This window comes from Ursus maritimus, unplaced genomic scaffold (genome assembly GCF_017311325.1).
Source record: "Ursus maritimus isolate PB19 unplaced genomic scaffold, ASM1731132v1 scaffold_3, whole genome shotgun sequence".
In the NCBI taxonomy this organism is placed as follows: Eukaryota; Metazoa; Chordata; class Mammalia; order Carnivora; family Ursidae; genus Ursus; species Ursus maritimus.
Window position 1 is genome coordinate 15,817,015 of NW_024425563.1, and position 13,065 is coordinate 15,830,079.

General features: G+C 41.7%; 1 protein-coding gene across 1 annotated transcript in view; it reads left to right on the top strand.

Annotated features, from left to right (window-relative positions):
* The window catches only part of DGKI (diacylglycerol kinase iota), a 414,447-nt gene that overhangs the window by 138,959 nt on the left and 262,423 nt on the right, over positions 1 to 13,065 (top strand). Inside the window, 1 exon segment of the mRNA XM_040643960.1 lies at positions 2,852 to 2,960. Within this exon segment, the coding sequence (XP_040499894.1) occupies positions 2,852 to 2,960 (109 nt within the window).

Sequence of the window (13,065 nt, forward strand, 5' to 3'; positions counted from 1 at the left end):
GGAAGCTCCACGCCCCTTCCCCATACTTGACCCACTGTATCCCTTCATCTCACCGTTGATTCATATCCTTTATTATCTCCTTTAATAAATGGGTAAATGTTAATTAAGTGTTTCTGTCAGTTCTGTGAACTACTTTAACAAATGAATCAAACCTAAGGAGGAGGCCATTGGAACCTCCAGTCTTTAGCTGGTTGGCCGTAAGCACGGGTAACAGCCTGGGACTTGTGACTGGCATCTGAAGTGAGGGTGGGGAGCCATCTTGTAGGACTGAACCCTGAACCTGTGGAATCTGATGCCAGCTCTGGGTAGATGGTATCAGAATTAAGTTGAATTCTGGCACATTCTGCTGGTGTCTGAGAATTGCTTGATGTTGTGGGAACCCCCACCTCCCACCTGTCTGCCAACTTTGGAATTGGCTCTGGGAACCCAAAAGAGTTGGTGCCAGTGAAGGGGCTAAATTGATGTTGTTAATTATTTGCCTTGGTGAAAGTGAGGGAAGAGAAGATTGTGTCATCAGAATGTCTTCATTAAAGGTCTACACAGTTGTAATGACTCTTTGGGGATTTACATAAAGCAAGTACATTGTGTGCAACCCAGTGGGAGCTTTGAAAGTAGGCTACTGGCAAGCTTGACGTGATCACTTCCGACTACTAAAGACCTTGACGTTATTTCTGAGACTTCCTGTGTGGGAATATAAGGGGGGGGGGTAAGGGCTGGGCACTTGCTGAGCTATTAGACATACTTGGCCACTGATCAGTGGCTGCATGGTTTTGGATTCTTTTCTGGATTCTACCCAGCCTTGCTTTGGGTTTTGAGGCTACTGTTGATCTTGGTCAATTACAAATTCCATTTCTGGGTGGAGTTTGCAGAGATCAGTGAACAGAACAGACAGTTCATTTGCCTTTAGATTCCAATGGAGCTTTTACATTCTGCTCTTACTTGTCCCCCTTTCCCGGGCAAGTTCCTTTCCCTTCAGTGGCTCAGTTGTGATGGGATGGACCGTACATCTGGCCACCACTGCCTGGCTTTCCCCCATCTACCTGTCTGCAGCCTTGTTCCTCTGTATAGTGAGATGGGTGAAGGAGTCTGAGGATCTGGGCCTCCCTGGGGACCCCGTGTATCTGTAGGTCCACTGTCCAAGATGGCAGATTCTTACTGTAATGTTCACATCCTCTGAGATAGGATGCCAAGAGTTAATGGGGGTAAAGTACATAATGAAGTTGTTGATACTTTCCTTCAAGGCTCCCCTCCTTGATGGGCCTGGGTAAGTTAGTGCTCCCCCACTTGTCCAAACGTACTTGCTCTTGTCAGCCTAAATAAAGAGGGAAACCAAGGCAAGCTTGCATTACCAGGAACTGAGTTTATTCGAGAATAGCATAGGAGTTGCAGTTCAGGACATGAAAACTGTAGCAAGCTACAGGCAAGTCCATTAACAGTTTGGGTGGATTATTTTTAAGGCCAGGTGTGCAAAGAACAGGGAGTCTAGCCTGAGTCCAAGCAGCAAGTTCAGTGGCTTGAGGATGGGGAGACAATCTTGGTGGATGTTCATTGGTCGAGTGTTAGGTTTCCAGTCTTCTGTAAATCAGGCATCAACCTGAAATCAGTCTCTGAGTTCTTAGATTTATCTTTTCTGAGGGTGCATATGGGAGAGTCTCCTATTCATATCCTCTTTAACGTCCTTCCGCACTCCCATAGAGCAGTTTGAAAACTTTAGCTCGCAGAAGGAAGCATGTGTGAATGCAGATTCCTGGGCCTTACCCTCAGACCTACTCAGGACTCAGCTGCAGAGTCACAAGACCCACCTGATTCTAGTTTAGGTGATTCTCAGAGCACAGGTGGACACTCCTGTGGAGGGAAAACCCCTCTCCTTTCCAGGGAGCCACTTAGTTAATTCATGAATCAGCACTTACATGGAAGCTTGAGACCCTTGTCTGGCATTTTTCATGGAGCTGTTCAGAAATTGAACTTAACATTATTAATGATGGTATCACAAGATCTCCCTGCTTTCTTCCTCTATCTTGATGTTCTCATTCTGTCACCAGGCTCTCATCTCCCTTCCCTTCCCTTCACTCGGCAGTTGTTAAATTTGCTTGCTAAAGCAACTCCTCTTATTTCTTATATTTGCAGACCAAGGTCAGGGCTGACTTTTTCAACCTCTCCTGATTCATTCCCTCCTTTCTGACCTGCATTCTGTTATGTTCCACGTAACAAACCTAGTCTAAGCCACGTGTTTCGGTTTTATCTTTCCGTGGGCCTTGTAAGATAGTGGTCTTCCAGCATGTGCCATTTCTTGGCAGCTACCAATCAGTCTTTCCCCATTTGGAACTTCAAGCTATCTGTGGAAGTCCTCTGCAAGGATGAGAGAGAATGTTCTCGAGAGGAGCAAGACTGAACTTGGCGCTGTGACCTGCTTGGAGAGCACTTTGTTGGGAAATGGAGGAATTTCCATAGAAGACCCCACGAGCCTCCTTTTCTTTCCTTTAGCCTTTGACAGCTTTAAAATTGTCCAACTATTGTGACCACCCAGGCCCTAGGTCTTTTTTTTTTCCTTGTAAAAGGAGAGACCTGCATTCTGCCCTCTACCCTGAATAGGGGCTTACATTTTAATTCTGTTTCTGAAGCAACGCTGCCCCCAAACTGGTCCCCTCAACCTCCCCGTCTTTTGAGACCTGCCACCCTCTACCTTGGCCATGCACTTTAGAGACATAGATTCCAATACATTTGCAAGGGTTTTTGCATGTGGAAGACTAACTCAGGCATTGTTTTTACCCTAGGGGAAATTTTTCGCTGTGTATGACCTTCTGATGTTGGTTTTTCTTTGTGTGTTTTTTTTTTTTTCTTCTGGCTGCAGGAAAGCAATCTCCCGGGCAGGCCTGCAGCACCTGGCTCCCGCACATCCCCTCAGCCTTCCTGTGGCAAATGGTCCAGCGAAGGAGCCCAGAGCGACTCTGGACTGGAGTGTAGGTGTTGGCTTTTTCATTTCAACGTGATTCAATTGCATGTCTGTCTCTCTCATTCTCAGGATCCCTATGGCTACAAGGCAAGACTTAATCATTTCCCATATCGCTCACTGACCAGTCTTCAAACACCCAAGCCATAGTTCCATTCTCCGACCTCCAGCAACATAGCTCCTGTGTATGAAATCGGACGTGTGTCAAACTAAAATAAAAACTTCATGAATCATTTGAGGCACTACTGCCTGGCTTTGCAGCTGTGAGATAAAAAGTATCTCTACGCACATGCTTTATTGTTCTTGCCAACCTGACGATGATTGGAGCTCACCCTTAGCAACTTCGTGTCATCTAAGCTTAGTTTCCTCAGCTCAAACTGCCTTCTTTTCCTTTTAGGAGTTTGTCCCACTCCCTCCGCCCCAGAAAGAAGATGATTTCATTTTAAATTTTAGGTACTTCATGCCCTCCCGTCTGATATACTTCTGCCCCCAACACAAAGGTGGATGGGTCTGGTGTCAGTGGCTTGGGTATAGTCGCTAATTGTAACCAAAAGACATCCACAAAAACTATTAACTTGAGCTGAAGATTGCATTCTGAAGTTCTAAAATTAGAATACATTTATTGAGGATCTTCAGTGAGTCAAGTTCTTGGTCAAAGACATCTATCACTGTGGACTGAAAGGCTTTGTCCCTTCCTGAAGGAGTGAATGTAGGGAACAGCATGAAGGTAGAGGAGGGCTGCCCTAAAATTCTGCCAGCCTGGTCTTGATGGTGATTCTTGTTTAGCGTTTGTAGTCGAGTTGAACAGTGGGGATAATTCATGTTCTCCCATGGGAAAGAGCATGGCAGGGTGGAGGAAAGGAAGTGTTTTTTTAATTCAAATATATTTTTTTAGCCCATACATCATGATTTAATGTCCTTTTATATTAAAACAATTCTTCTTCTCTCCCAAGCACACACTTATTGGCATTCTTACTTTACATTCTGGACACATGCTAGCGTATGCTCCCTACGTTCCTGAAGTACCTGGCAGAAGACTGGACTTCACTGAGATGCAGCTTCCTCCTTGATAAGAGTCTTCAGAGTACTCTGGTCGCGCGTGCTCGTGCGGCACTGGTGCTCAGGAAGAATGTTCCTTTCCTGGAGTTTCCCTTTATTCCAGGACAGTTACTTGATAAATCCTTAAGCCGTAATGGAGTGTAGAATATATTCATACCAGTGTTTATATAATTAAAAAGAATTCAATGTATAAACAAGCAGATAAATGAGATTGAAGAGCAACATGCCTGGTCCAGTGATGAGAATGTTGTGAATCAGGGACCCAAACCACTGGATTTAGCGTTCCTGATGCCTAAACAATCCTCTGACCTAAAGTAGTAGGGCCCTATTTGAGAGGTAGGATTCTAATGAAGGATAGTTTAAATTGTTGATATAGAAAAAGTCATTAAATCCTTTTGCCCTGTGTGTGACGTTAGGCAAGTCACTTGAGTTCTTTCCGTCTGAGTGTAGACTCATCGGTAGACGGGGACAATTGTGGCCCCTCGCTAAGGGGGACTTCGTGGGTGTAATTAGGGTTGAACGTGGCAGTAAGTGTGAAAGTTCTTTGTAATTGGTGCAGCCTGCAAATTTGTTTAGTCAGAAAGAAAGTAATGGATTAATTCATTAAATCATCACACATTTGAGTCCCTGCTTTGTGCTAGAGCCTGCGCTGGTTCCTTGGGATTCTGAGGGGAGGAAGATGGGGTTTCTGCCTTCAAGGAGCTCGGGAAGCAGTCGGCAGACAAGAAGCCAGCAGCAAGAATATGGGGTGTTGACACCTGGAATAGAGGAGCCCAGAGTCACGGAGCGCCAGGAAGGATGCTCCATCCCTATTTGACGGTGAAAATAGTTATCAGAAAAGGCTTTTAAAAAGAGGTGTCCTGCTTGGGCCAAAGCTTGGCAAGAAGGTATTATTTTCTGATTCCTGTAGAGATGTATGCACTCTAATATTTCATCAGAATGGTATTTTGGGCTAGTGGTGGGAGGCTGCACTACATAGCAGGGGAAGAGCAAGTAAGAACTAAGTTCTTTCTTCCTCCCTCTCCTTTGATTGTGGGCGCCCTGTCATGGCGCCCCGGTGAAATTATGGCATGGCAGGAAACACTTTGGGGATGTTTAACAATGGAGGGAATGCTGAAAGCCTGCTCTGAAGACGCTCCATCTGAGGGCATATTTGGAGATCTGACATGGAAGGATCTATAAAGATGTCACCCTGAAAAAAAATAACCGTGGGCTGACATTGCTGTTAGTGAACCGAAGCCAAACAGTGACCAACACTACAGTTCCTTATTATGATCATGTAAAACATTTTTCTTAGACGAGAGGAAGAGGCAGATGGCTAAAAACATTTTAAAGCTTTTTTTTCTTCCCCCTAAGACTTGCCCTTGCTTCAGAATTTTTGGCTTTCCCTAACAAATGCGCTTTTCACCAGTTTCATTTATGTCACCTTAGTTTGCTGGTCTGTTCAAGTTGCTGAGCCAGGATTTTCTCTGTTCAGCTTAAAGTGTAAGCCCAGGCCACTGGCTGGACCAGTCTCTGCCATTCCCTTATCCCGCCCCCTGCCTGGCTCCCTGTGGAAAAGCAGCATGACTGCCTGTTTCCCTCCATCAGCCCACTCTTCTGGACTGAAGGCATTGAAATGATCAATCTTCACTTATTCACTCTTACTGTTTACTGATCTCTGATTTGGTTTGGAGCCTTGTATGTGTCTCCCAAATAAGGGGGAGGGTTTAGGGGAATGAGGATCGTCTCAAAGGCCTATAGGACTATGACCCCCTGACTCACATCAACTCCCCTCTCTGCATTTCACCAGTGAAAAAACAGATACAGAAGCTGTTCATGGTGCATCTGAAGTTGCAAGACAAATCAGGGTGCATAAAAGCTGGAATTAAAATCTTAGTCCTACATTTATACTTACTGTAGAATCCCAAAGGGGTGCTGTTTTGACTTCATGCCAAAGTCTTCAAAAAGGGGCACCACTGTTTCCTAAGTATCTTTGTGCAAAGGGCTTTGAGGAGCAGCCTGCTGGTGGGGGTGCCTGAGACACAGATGGGCACTGATTTGGAGCCTAGACTGTAGGCACCTGTGTACTTTGGCCAGGTGTATATATTATAGGTGTCGGTTTGACGTGTTGGGTACGCAAACTTAATAATTTCCTTAAAGGATTCATATTCTCATTTCCCTGCTTAGTGATTTGTATTATCTCTCTCTTATTTTCAACTGTTCCTTAATGTCCCAAAACTTCTCTCTTGCTGTGATTTACTCAAATGGTTATTATGACTTATCAGTTTCTCTGTCTCACATGGTCTCATTTTCTTGGTGACTCTTCATAAACATTCACTCCTGCAGCCTGAGTATAAGCTCGCACCTCCATGCATGTCAGGGAGAGAACTCTGTTGATGTGTGGGAAGTAGCCATATCAGTCTTCACTGTGGTGCCTGAGCCTTCTACTGACAATAGTAGACATATGTGGAAATTGCTCTTTCCTATAGAGATTTCCTCTCTTGCTCTGTGCCAGGCCATGCCCATCTTTTCAATTGAACTAATTCTGTTTATCTTATTCACTTTTTGCTTTGTTTCCTCACAGTACCCCTACCCATGGTACATTGTCTTATAAACCTTAGAACCAAAGTTTCTAAGGTTTTTAGTTGCTTTCTTATTCTGAGTCCTCAGTTCGATTTCAGGCTCCTTGAAGGGAGGGACAATGATTTCTGCTTGGTTTTCTTCTTCACAATGGAGAGCACAGCATCATAGGCCTACCTGCTACCTGGCTGCAAATGTCAGGGGACAAATTGATTGCAGCTTTTCTGTTCAATCAGTGAGAAGGGGACATTTCACTGGGAGTGAGAAGGGGACATTTCACTGGGAGTTGACCAGCCTTAGATAATTTCCAGTTCCTGAAAAGATTGGGAGACAAGAGTCCAAAGCTGCTTTTGAAAAATAAATGGGTTTATGCTATTTGAATTCCAGGTAACTCTTTTACTTTTTATTTTTTAAAAATATTTTATTATGTTATATTAGTCACTATACAGTACATCCTTAGTTTTTGATGTAGTGTTCCATGATTCATTGTTTGTAGGTAACTCTTTTAAAATCTCTTTCCTAGTATAATGCATTGTGTTAAGTCTTAAAGCACAACAGTGGTCTGATCTCATTCCTCCCAACTTATCCCCTCTTCACCTTCATGGTGACAACCTGCAGGAACTGCTCCCGTGGACACCATGTCATGCATGTTGGCCAAGCCCGTTTTGGGGAAAACAAGCTAAATTGCCAGAAAGGGAGTAATACTCAAAAAGGGAAAAAAATTCTCATCTCCTGGGCTGGAATCCAAGTTTCTGGTTTAGAGTGAGTTAGCTCCTTCAGAAGTATGTCTGTTGTATAGATACTGTGTGTCTTCTCTTAAATGTCTTATGCCTGATTCTACGGTGGAGACTTAATTTGTACTTAGAACTTTCTTCCCTCATTTTAGTATGATAGCAAGGAGCATAGGAGGTAGGTCTTACTCTGTCTCCAGTGTTTTACAACTTGTTTTTGCCCCCTTACACTGCCTAAAACAACTTTCAAAGCAATGGTGGAAAAGTCATCCAGATCTTTCTTAAAGGGCATGTTGGTTTTAACGTCAATTTTAATTTTAGTTCTTTTTTTTTCCCTCCCTCCTTGGAAAATTTCCTCCAATCCTGAGGACTTGGAAAATAGGTTCAACACAAACAAAACCAGAATCTAAATCCAGACCATATTTTCTTTCCTCTAGTTGACAATGCTAAGAAAAGAAATGCTTTCTCTGAGGCAGGTAAAAACATAACACAGTTATACACCACCTCACCACTTGGTTCAGGGACAAGATTAGGGAAACAGAGTCTTCACGCGGGATTGGTTTAAACTGGGTTATGAAACTAGGTCATCTTATCTTTAGAAACCTTGAATGAAGAGCCAGGAGGAGGCAGGTGTGTATGGGTGCGTGCATGCTCATGTTCTCATTTCAGTCTTATTTCAGGTGGCGGGTCCAAACAAACCTGTGTCTTCAGGCCTTAGCTCTTGTACCTCAGGTTTGGGTGTTGTCCCTGATAGTGACTCTCCCCTCAACATTTTCCCCACTCCCATCTGCACTGCAAAAACTCTTAAGTCAGGTTGATCAAGGTATCTGATGGCTGAGAGGTCAGGAGGAGCTAACCAACTATAAATCAGTGAAGGTCCTGGCCCTGGTCAGCCATGTTAATAATGGGACAGATCTAGCATGATTTCATGCACCCTCATAGTCCTTTAGTTCCCCAAATTGTAAGAATTTTAAATTGAGTCACACTAGCTGCTGGGGGAGCTCATAGAATCCCACAGTTTCACAGGTCATTGAGAAGTGTCTGGGACTAAACTTCTACCTCAAAGCAGGTCATTATCTAAGCTAACACTGCCCAGTAGGAATATATGTGAGCCATAAAATAATTCTAAATTTTCTAGTGGCCACATTAAAAAAGGTAAAAATAAATTGGTAATTTTAATTTTAGTACCATATTTTGTTCAACCAAATATATGAAAAATATTACCATATGGAAAAACAAGTGTAACCCATATAAAAACTATCAGTGATGTGGTTTGCTTTCTTTTTTTCACACTGAGTATTCAGTCTGCTGTTAATTTTACATTGACAGGACATCTCAATTAGTGTTAACCACATTTTACGTTCTCAATATCCATATGCTTCTTGGATAGCACAGAGTTAAAACATCCTAGACAAATTCTACTTATTATCATGAAGATTTTCAGGGAGAGACAGTTCAGAGTTCGTTTTCCTTTCTGAATTTGTAAGGACATTTACATGAGATATATCTTTATAACATCTTTACTGTTTCAAAACATTTTTACAAGCAAGTATCTTCCTTTTGTGTAGATTATTTGCTTCTAGTGTCAGTGTACTTTGTGTTATTCAAAGTCTATAAACCCCTCCCCACCAATACACATACATATCTTTTTACCTATAACCATTACTAAGACTTCAGTAGAACTTGAGAGCAAGGGATCGTATCTGTATCTATAAATCTATACCTGGATGGATCTCTACTCTTAGGTAGCTAGATCTGTCTTTATACAGATCAATCTATGTAAACATATGTATATCTATAGAGACTTGTCTCAGTACTCACAGATACAGAAGAAATGTTATCTTCATTTAGATACGGGAGAACTATTTTTTCTGTCTGGCACAGATGAATACCCTGAGTTGTATATTATTTGAGATGGTATTTCAAGGTGGATGTGTAGAGGAGAGAAAGAGGTTCCTGGGTAGGGAGAATGGAATAAACAAAAAACATGGCACAGAAGAAGGACGTTATGGCTATATTTAGAGAAGAGTGATGAAGGAAGAAAACGTACAAAGGTGAATACAAGGAAGGTTAAGGATAGACAAATTGTTGTCGTTACTGGAAGGTCTAGTATGTGAGATTAAATTTGGATTTCATTTTATAAATAATAGGCATCATTTAAGCATCCTGAGCAAGACAGAGGCAAAATCATAGTTATGTTCTGAGGGAATTAATTTTGCAGTATTGTAAAATTTCAGAGGGAATGTCAGAATTAGAGTTCAGAGCGGAAGAAACCAGGACTCAGGTTAGACATGTTCTTCAGTATATGATAAGTAACTTGGGGGTAGATGTAGATAATGAAAGGAAATCCAGATAAAAATATAAGGCCTGTGTTAGTTGGTGTAGACTAGGCTGCAATAAATAAAATACTCAAACATATAATCACCATGGAAGTGTAGCATATTTCTTTCTCCCTCATGTATCAGACCAGGACTTTTCCAGGTAGGTTGGGTGGGAGGTAGGTCCTATTTCATATAGTATTTCAATGCCCCAAACAGTTGCTCTTACATCTTAACCAGATGGCTTTTGAAATCATCCTGAAGGTTGACTTTTCAAGTATCCAGTGTGGGAAAAGAGCATTTAGGAAAACATGTGGGAGGTTTCAATGGGAGTGTGAAAACAGTCCATGTCACTCATGCTTATGTTCCATTGGTTAGATCTTGGTCACACGGCCATACCTAATTGAAAGGGAAGCTAGGTAATAAGGTGTAGCTGTATGTCCAGGAAGAAGAAAAAAATAATTTTGGTGAATGGCTAGTATTCTTGGCTACAAAGACCAAGGAAAGAGACTTGGATAATACCAACATCTATGGGTAGAAGGGAAGGAAAACTGGAGCGTGTCCACCTTAAAATTAAAACTGCCAGTTATTTTACCAGAAAAGTGGGTTTAGCTGAGAAATTACAATTTGGGACACGCAAGCCATGGCAAACCATAGGTGAGTCTGGAGATTAAAGGAGAGAAACATTACTTTATAGAGAAAAGGAGGAGGGTGGGAGGGGCTGCTTTGAATGGAAGTCCATTGGAGGAAATTGAGAGTTCAGGGAGGTGATGATTTCTCTTGGCTGAGTTGTATTTTCTTATTGGCTGAGCTTGTAGCTGGGCAAGGAGAAATTATTTCTTCCTGTTGGAGTAGTAAAATAGGCTTCTTCCTGTTGGGAATGCAAGGTAAGTCTCTTCCTGCTGGGGATCTGCAATTCATGATGAGTGGTAGAGGGTGACAGCTCCCCCATCTGATCTCCTGACTCCATTTTAAATGAGGCGTCCTTTATTCAGTTTCACAAAAGTAATTACAATAATAATAATAATAGAAACTATCGTGAACACCTATTAACTTCTAATTATGTACAAGGCATTGAACATTATGCGTTCTTGCATTTAAATATCACTATGATCTTGTGAGTGAAGTACAGTTATTATTATAATTTAGTGGTGAGTAAACTGAGGTTTAGGGAAGTTAGAGAGGCCCAAGGTCATACAGCTAGTGGGTGGAAAGTCTATCTCATATTTATTAATATTGAGCTAGAGAAGGATGAATCAAAAATGTAAGAAGAAAACCGCAATGGTTCATTTGTCTGTTCTATTCTTTTGTGAATGTAACCCCAGCTGGATACCTTTATGCAGAGTTCAGGAGTCCCCAAGACCACCTTCACTTCTGACATCAATTGAAGGTTTGGGAATCCCCAAGACCATACTCAAAATGTTTGATGAGTCACTAGAAGGACTCACAGAATTTACTGAAAGCTGTTATCGTCACATTTATGGCGTATTACAGTGAAAGGATACAGATTCAAATCTGCCAAGGGAGGAGGTACACGGTACAGAGTCCAGGAGAGTTTCATAGGTGGAGCTTTCAGTTATCCTCTCCCAATGGATTTGTGGACAGTGCTAACCTCTCCTAGCAACCATGTCTGACAGTACGTATGGCATATTGCCAATTGATCTGAACCTTGGTGTCTATAGAGTATTAGTTGTGGCTTGGTCACGTAGAAGTGGTTGATTCCTGCATGGCTGACCTTAATCTCTAGCCCCTCTGGAGGTTGAGCTGATATATGGCTCTAAGCCCTACCATAAATCATAGATCTCTTAGACTATGTGCCATGGCTCAAGGCCCCAAGGTAAACATATACTCTTATCAGGCAGGACATTCCGAGCACTTAGAGAGATGACCTTCCTAGAGTTGAGGGCAAAGTCCAGATTTCTCTTTGGGTAAGGTTACTATAAATGTACTTTGTTAGGTATCAGACAAGACAGATGTGCAAGAAAAGGATGAAGCATGGGAAAAACGTAGTCTAGGGAAAGGTATGCTTCATCATTTTTTTGCATGACTTTTTTAAAAAGGCTTTTCTTCTGTTTGTGGTTTTAGAAGACTGTCATGTTTCTAATTAGGCATCCATGTTTACTTCTCACAGTTTATGACTCTAGACTAATGGACAGATAAAAATAATTATCCCTTTCTACCCCTTGGAGTTGCATATAACAAAAATGTGCATTCATTCATTTATTCATGATTCTTAGTCTTTCATCTTCTCAAAATTTATTTGTCATCTACCATTTTCCAGGCACTAAGTGAATTTCTGGACATTCAATGTTCTTGTGGAGCTTAGAATCTCATATATGAGGAAACATTAATCAAATAATCATGCCAATGAATGGATAATTACCAATGGAGATAAATTATGAGAAGGGAACATGGTTTTATGAGAGGAACTAACAAAATAACTTGACTTAGACTTCGGGGTTAGTGATGGCTTCTTGGAGGGAGTAACACTTGATCTGATGACCAGAAAGTGAATAGAAATTAACCACGTAGAGTCGGAATGGAGAGGAGTAAACAATTTGGATCTATTAAACAGCATATGCAGTGAATAGCCTTTGATGTAGGGACATTTGAACAGATACCTAAAAACAAAAATAGGTAGGTAGATAGATAGATAGATAGATAGATAGATAGATAGATAGATAGATAGATGAGGTATAATGTAGGTATTTTGTGTAAGCAATTTTTGGTCAAGGGAGCAGCCAATGCAAAGGACCTGGTGTGAGAGCCTCTTTAGCCTGCTTGAGAAATAGCAAGGAGACCAGTGTGACTGCAGGTCAATGACTCAGACAATATGATAGAAGATGTGGTAATCAGGACAGGAAATGAGATTGCAGAGACAGGAATTAAGGGAGGCACCCAGGGACTAGAGAGTAAAAATTTCTCACTCTTCCAAGTTCATGGATAGCCTTTGAAGAGTTTTGAGCAGATCAGTAGCTTGGTCAGATTTACATTTTAAAGCAATTACTTTCATTGCTCTGTGAGGAGGCAAGACTGAAGCAGGGACATCACTTAGGGGCTATTGGGACATTCCAAGCTAAAGATTATGGAGGATCAGGTGGTGACAGTTGAAGTGGTAGGTAGTTGAGTTTCATGCCTATTTTGAAACTGGAGTCAGTAACATTAGCGGATGGGTAGGAGTAGGAAAGAGAGATCTAGAATGACCCCAAAGTTTTTAGCAAATATTTGCAGCTATAAGAATGTAGATACCATTTGCCGAAAATTTAGAGAAAAGATTGGAGTAAGAGCAGATTTAAGGAGTATATCACAAACTGAGTTTTGAGACTAAAATTTTGAGATGCTTATTAGTTTCAAGTGGAGATATTGAGAGGGCAGTTCTTTTTTCTACGAGTTCGAAGTTCAAAGAGGAGGTTTGTACCGTATGAATAATTTGGGAGGCAACAAT